We start from the raw sequence: 7822 nt of genomic DNA on the forward strand, positions 1-7822 counted from the left end.
AATAGATTTATAAGCCTTAAAATTCACCCCATAATTGCCCACGGGCATATGGCGTAGTGGTTAAGAGCGCGGGCTACTAACCCCAAGGTTCCGAGTTCGATTCACGGCAGCGACCTGATTAATAATAATAATAATAATAATATAATAATAATAATAATAGTAACATCGATAGGAATGAGAACCCAGGTTCGAAATTTCCCCAAGACACCTGACGAAGGCTGGAGGGTATATCAGCCGAAACGTTGTGTCAACAACAAACAAGATGAGGACGAATATCCGTCAAATGTAGATAATGTAAATAATGTAAATAATTCCTCATCTCTTAAATATAGAACTGTATAATTTGCTTTATTCATCAAGTTACAACAAAAACAACCTAGCATTCAAAGTAGAAGCCACCATGCTGCACCGTCTGAAGACACCTTTCTGCTAGTTCTTTGATCCCATGCCGATACCAGTTATTGTCCTTCAAGATGAAGAATTCCTTCACTGAAGCTTCCACTGCCTCTTGGTTGATGAAGCATCACAAGCACAGGAAGTGAGCCGTGGATCAGAACAAGTAGAAGATGCCTATCCACAGAGCCAATCAATGAGAACAAACCTGAAAGTAAACTTCTTAATCACATGGATAAAGTAAAATAGAGAGCAATAGTTAGAGATAGATAAAGGGAAAGATAGATAAGGGAAATAAATAAATACAACATCAATTTAAAAGCATTTCTTTTTTTTTAGTATTTATTTTTATTTTGCAAAATACAAAATTTTTAATGTGTCTTTTATACATTTTACTTCAAACAGAATCAAATTTCCAAAATTCCATCATTTGAATGTTTTCTTGTAATGGCAGCTTAAAAGATATATAAAAAAGCATCAAGAATTTCATCATTTTCTGGATTTGATGATATGTTTTACGAATATAAGAGTCTACATTTATGGGTTTCTCTTGGGTAAACATTCATGTGTGTGTGTGTGTGTATTTATATACAGCAAAGGTGGAAGATACAATACAGGCTTTTAATATGAGGCAATGCATGATGAAAGGTATGTCAAGCTTGTCTATCACAGGTAAATTTGCCAGCTCTGATTCACAATTACCAACAGATAAAACCAAGGAAAGTATCTGTAAGAATACAATTCAAAGTTCCTTGTCCAGAAACACACCAATATTCTTCTACCATGTATAGACTCTGTGTTGTAGTTACCAACTACATTCTCCATTTGGTGTCAATTTTATTTACACAAATTTATTTCTACACATACCATTATTTATTATTATCACTGTCATGTCACTAAAGATTGAGTTTTTAGATTTACCTGTACCATATTCTTGGCACCAACATCAGTTTATTTACCATCAGGTCTTCTTTCAACTATAATTAGATGAGAACTCAAAGAGTGAAATCAAAGGATGTTGGGATTTTTCCTTCTTGATTTTGTTTTTGTTTTTTCCCTCTCAAACTTGAATAATCATGAAGAATACATTACAAGTGAAAGGTGTCAACAATCTGAACAAACACTTATTCTACAGTTCTTGGATCACATGATCTCATGTATATAGCAGGGCAAGTAGATGAGTAGCAGAGAGTCTTGTCCAACAGATAAGGGATTTAGATCAAGTCAATATATGACATGTAATTCCATGCTATGAAGGTAGCTATTTAATGAAGATCAGCTTATATAGCTTGTATATAGGTTGGGATAAAAAGGATACTGTTGAAGCTATGCCTTTATCTGTTAAGATCCCTTTAGATTGAAAGCTGCATTTGTTGTATCTTCTTATCTTTTCAATTTATATGAAACTATAAATAGTTATTTGATCTGTAGGCTTAGCTAGGCTTTGTTACACTGATGAGATTTAATAAACCATAACATGCCTATAGTTGTCCTCTCTTGCCTGCGAAGAAACATCAGATAGTCTTTTCCTCTAAGCATGTAAATTAACTAAAGAAATTAATTCACTGTTATTTATTATTTGAAGGAACTTCATACAGTATTCTAATTTTAGTATTCTAAAGGCTGGAATTATATGAATGTTTCACAAAAACTCAGAATCTAAGAAAAAATATGGAAAAAAAAAATGAACTAAAAATAAAGAAGAAAATTAAAATAAAACGTTTGCAATGAAAAATTACTAAATCAATGAAATACATAAGAAATCAAAGAAGATTTTTTAAAAAAAGCAGTTCCAAAAATAAACATCATCCATTTTTATAATTTGCTTTGCAAGATTTTTTAAAAATTAGTTTTGCAAGAATTTTGATTTGAAATCATGTGCTGAAACCAATATTGTTATAATTATTCACATTGTTTTGAATTAATTTTGTAGCTTCACTATATATTGATAAACATATCAAAAACTTTCAATGTGTAGTAAAAGGGGAACGTTATTTATGTGTGTGTGAGTGTGTGTGTGTGTGTGTGTGAGAGAGAGAGAGAGAGAGAAAGAGAAAGAAAGAAAGGAAGAATACACATATCTGTCCACATCTCTCACTTACCTACTTTCACCTGACTCTACAACATCTGCCAACTTGAATATTCCCAGCCAGAGTCCTATGACAACTCCTCTGTTTCCCCTTAGAAGTTGTAGTTTTCTCAATGTTGGAATTATAACAGTACTCTACAATATATGTGTGTGTGTATACTTTTACTTGTTTCAGTCATTTGACTATGGCCATGCTGGAGCACCACCTTTAGTTGAACTAATAGACCCCAGGACTTATTCTTTGTAAGCCTAGTACTTATTCTATCAGTTTGTTTTGCCAAATCGCTAAGTTACAGGGATGTAAACATACCAACATACAAACATATACATATATACAACGGGCTTCTTTCAGTTTCTTTCTACCAAATCCACTCACAAGGCTTTGGCAGGCTCAAGGTTATAGTAGAAGACACTTACCCCAGGTGCCATACAGTGGGACTGAACCCAGAACCATGTGGTTAGGAAGCAAGATATATATATATATATATATATGTGTATGTATCAAATGAAAAAAATTTCAAGAATTCTACATTATGACAATTAGAAATCTACATTGAAAAATAACCTAAAAAAGAGTATTTTTGTATACAATTATTGATGATGTCACTGGATAACTAAAGAATAAAAACTAAGGATAAGAATTCTTCATTATGCTTAATAGAAACTTAGATATTTTACGTCTCAATAATTAGTTATCTATTTACTCATAATATTAAACCTTTAATAAGAATTAACCTTATTATACGCACACACACACACAGATACATGTATACACACACACACACATATATATATATATGCATGTGTGTGTGTGTATATTCTCTCCTCTCTGTGAGGAGGCACAAGCACTTACATACACAATGGGAACTTCTACTTTCGAAATACAATCACAAAGTTTCAATTGGCCTGAGACTATAGCAGAAGACAATTGCCCAAGGTGCTACGCAGTGGGACTGAATTTGAATCCATGTGATTGAGAAGCAAGCTTCCTAATCACACAGCCATGCCAATATATATATGATGGGAAGGCGGCGAACTGGCAGAAACATTAGCACGCTGGATGAAATGCTTAGTGGTATTTTGTCTGTCTTTTCATTCTGAGTTCAAATTCCGCCGAGGTTGACTTTGCCTTTCAGGGTCGATAAATTAAGTACCAGTTGCGTACTGAGATCGATGTAATCAACTGGCCCCCTCCCCCAAAATTTTGGGCCTTGTGCCTAGAGTAGAAAAGAATATATATATATGATGGAAAAGAATTAAAAATTAAGATGAGGCAAAGCATATAGGTTAAGGGGTGAAATGCTTGTGACCCTGAGATACCTGCAGATGATCTGGAAGGGTTTCCAACACAGCAATAGTTTTAGAAGAGCTTGAAAAACTTCTGAATAACTCCTGCAGTTTCTGTGTGGAGAAAAGCATCTCCAAAATTTATTTCACCTATACATATGCTTCACTCTATGTCTGTATTAAGTATTCTATTTTTGAATGCTTTGTAGTATTTCTTCTAAATCTTTACATTCTGAGTTCAAATCTTGTCAACATCACCTTTTGCTTTTCATCTTTTCAGAGTCAATGAAATAAAGTAGCAGCTAAGTGCTACTAATCCATTTTCCTCAAAATTGCTGTCCTTGTGCTTAAATCGTGAATTATCATTATTGAAGACGTTGCACAATATCCAGTATTGTGATGTAGATTGATGATGTCTACTGCGAGTTTGTATTGTCTATCAAGTCACAATAAGGACCTCAGACAGACAATACTTTATGCAATATGCATGCAGTTCTAAGTAAAGCTGATTTTTGCAATAAACCAGGATTGTAGGGTATTTCTAAAGTTTACAGATGTTTCTTAAGGTTCAGTGGTATTGAACCCAATGCTCCAATGACAACCATTTGACTCTCATAGCTGCCACATCTTGGCAATCTCAATTCTCAGGTTTCCATATTTATCAATCTTTTCTCTTTCTTTAATGATAATATGATCTGGCACTGCTATGTTGATTATTAGGTACTCTTGTTTGTCCCTCCTAAAGGTTACTGTATCTGGCCTTTGGTGCTCTAATAACTTTTCTGTCTGGAAGTCAAAGTCTCAGAAGATCTTTACCTTCCTGTTTTCATCCATTATCTTTTCCAGTGTATGTTGATACCAAGCACCTATTACCTCATATCCATACTTCCAGCATAGTAGCCAGTGAAGGTTTTGGGTTACCTTGTTGTGTCTGCACTTGTACTCTTTCTGTGCAAAACTTTCACAAGCACTAACAATGTGAGACATGCTTTTGACTTTCTTCCCACACATTCTGCAGAGGTTTGATGCACTTGTATGGTATATATCCCGTTTCACTGAGTTGCTATTCAATGCTTGGTCTAGGGCAGCAATGATTAGACGTTCAGTCTTTTTTAAGGTCACCCTTGCTGAGCCACCTCCAGTATGCTTCCTGGTCTTTTAAGTTGTTAGTTTCATGGTGGAACTGGCCATGTATTTCCATACAGAGTAGAGTTTCTTCTCTCTTGTTGGCTATTCATGATCAGAATTCATTAGCACTCTCAAGTTCATTGCTGGTAAATCCTTCTGCATTAGTAGCATACTGTAGCATGTCTTGTTTGATGTTTACCAAATACTCTGCCATGTTTCTTCTTTCACTGTTGATGCACTCCCATATGTCCACCTTTATACCTCTTCATGTAGAATCTAAATATGTTCACCTTTGGATGGAGGGCATCATGCATTCTCATTGTCTTTTGGATAGTGCAATCAATTTGGTTAATCTCTACTCATGTCCATTTCAGAAGGGTGCACTATAGCAGACTACAGCAACAGCCCATATGTTGATGGCAGTCACAAGGTTCCTTGCATTGGATTTTGACTTCAAGTAAAGTGTGAGGCGCTTCAAATATGCAGTGTTGACCTTGACTTTCATTTCTCTGTGCAAGATATTATCCAACTCCAGGATCACAAGATACCTGTACCCATCATCATCTGGGTCTCCCATTTGCTCTCCATTTGGCAGTTCTATGCCCCTACAATCTGCTCTTTTACCTTGTTTCAAAGTGAGTACCGCACACTTTGAGATCCTGAATTCCAGCCTTAAATCTTTGCTGCATATCTGCACAGTCTTGACCAGCCTCTCCATTTCAGGCTCTGTTTTGCAAACAGTTTTAAATCAAGAGAAGGTGATTGAGATGAAGTCCATTCTTTCTCAGCTCAAAGTGCACGTTGACTTTGCATAGAACTACAGAAAGTGGGATCAAGGCTATAACAAATAACAAAGCTGGACAGGAATCTCCCTGAAAGATACCTCTTTTGATTGTTACCTCAACTAAGTGCTGGTTATTACAGAAAAGACATGTTTTCCAACTAGGCATGCTGTTTGTAATCAGTGCACACATGTTCTCCGCTACTCCACACATATCGAGTGTTTCCAAAATCCACGAATGCGGCAACATCTCATAAGCATTTTTAAGGTCTATCCAGGTCATGCATAAGTTTTTATGGTATTCTTCATTATGACCTTGTCAATTGCAAGGTGGTCCTTAGTGCACTTGGATCCTTTTCAGCATCCCTTTTGTTTTACTGGATTTAGATTGTTTTCCGCAAGGAGCGTATATATTTTCCCTGTGAGAATGCCTGTTAACACTTTCCATAAGATGTTAAGACAAGTAATGGGTTGGTACTTGCCAACCTCATTGTCCTTTGATCAATCTTTCATCAACAATGTTGTCTTTCCCTCTACAATCCATTCTGGAACTGCACCACTCTGTAGGCATTTGTTTAATTGCAACATAATTCATTTGTGTGTTGACCTAAACCACTTGAGCCAGTAGCCTAGGATTCTGTCTGATCCTGCTGCTTTCCAGTTTGGAAGTTTTGTTTTTTCTGTTGTTATGCATACATGATCTTGTTGTGGAGCCTCAGCGTGATTGAGTTCAGATCTCATGGAATGAATCCGCTCAACACTGTGGTTGTGGGAAACCTCTTGTTCCAGACGCTATTCCTAAACTGGCAGGTTTCCTCTGCTTCAGGAGGTATATTATCTTCTGTATCTCCTAAGCTCTTAAAAGATTTTCTCTGGTTATGAATAACCTGTTTTGCTGGAACTGCTATGTGTGATCAGTGTGGCATTGCACCTTCAATGTTTTCACCCATACACTTTGTTTTAAGGTTTCTATATTATTATCATCATCATATTATTACTATGATTATTATTATTATTATTAATATTATTATTATTTGATTTTTAAAAAAGCACTAGGTACATACTAAGGTTGATTTGAAAGATTTTTCCTAAAAATATTTAAGTTTTTGAGTCTGTGGAAATTTAAAAAACAACCTTTACCATCATTATTATAAGTGCTATTATTATTGCTCTGTGGAAGTGTATATAGTCATCATCATCATCACTATTGCATTTATATGCAAGAAAAAATAGCAGTAGCTTCCAAAAATTCTCATAATTATGGGAACAATAAAATTAATTAATCTGTGTGTGTGTGTGTGTGGTGTGTTTGTCTTTAAATATACGCACATATGTACATACATACATATATACACACAAACATTGTACATATCTTTTACACAAAGTTTGTGTACAGATAAAATTTACCATAAACAAGGACATGTCACAGATACATAATATATATATATATATATGTATGAAGGGCATCCAACTGTAGAAACCTTGCCAGATTAGACTGGAGCCTGGTGCAGCCTACTGGCTTGCCAGTCCTCAGTCAAACTGTCCAACCCATGCCAGAATGGAAAGCAGATGTAAAACAATGATGATATTTATATATATATATTTATAGGTTAAATAAAATGAAACAACAAAGCCAAGGCAGTATAAAATTTCCAGGACATTTTATAAAGAGAAGGGTAGTCTTACAGCTGTTTCAGGGATATAAAAGATATCCCATCATTAGAGATGATATGAAGGTACATGGCTCAGTGGTTAGAGCGTCGAACTTACGACTGTGAGGTTGTGAGTTTGAATCCTGGACTGGGTTGCGTGTTGTGTTCTTGAGCAAAACACTTTATTTCACCTTGCTCCAGTTCACTCAGCTGTAGAAATGAGTTACGATGTCACTGGTGCCAAGCTGTATCGGCCTTTGCCTTTCCTTTGGATGACATCGGTAGCATGGAGAGGGGAGGCTGGTATGCATGGGCAACTGCTGGTCTTCCATAAACAACCTTGCCCGGATTTGTGCCTTGGAGGGTAACTTTCTAGGTGCAATCCCATGGTCATTCGTGACTGAAGGGGGTCTCTGTCCTCCGTAGAGATGATATGAGAAAGTTAAATAGAAGGAAATAGTAGAAATATAGGAAATATAAAGGGAAATATAA

General features: G+C 35.7%; 2 protein-coding genes across 4 annotated transcripts in view; both read right to left on the minus strand.

The window, feature by feature from the left end:
* Positions 1-7822, minus strand: part of LOC106878624 (protein IWS1 homolog) — an 863399-nt gene that overhangs the window by 378297 nt on the left and 477280 nt on the right. The window lies entirely within an intron of this gene.
* The window catches only part of LOC106875500 (5-formyltetrahydrofolate cyclo-ligase), a 52655-nt gene continuing 45540 nt past the window's right edge, over positions 708-7822 (minus strand). The window contains exon 4 of one of the 2 annotated variants that reach the window (XM_014923670.2): positions 708-847. In XM_014923670.2, the coding sequence (XP_014779156.1) occupies positions 801-847 (47 nt within the window). In that variant the 3' untranslated portion in view covers positions 708-800. Of the gene's footprint in view, positions 7744-7822 lie in introns of both variants that reach the window. The other variant, XM_014923671.2, reaches the window with a different exon arrangement.

This window comes from Octopus bimaculoides, chromosome 10 (assembly GCF_001194135.2).
Source record: "Octopus bimaculoides isolate UCB-OBI-ISO-001 chromosome 10, ASM119413v2, whole genome shotgun sequence".
NCBI lineage: Eukaryota > Metazoa > Mollusca > Cephalopoda > Octopoda > Octopodidae > Octopus > Octopus bimaculoides.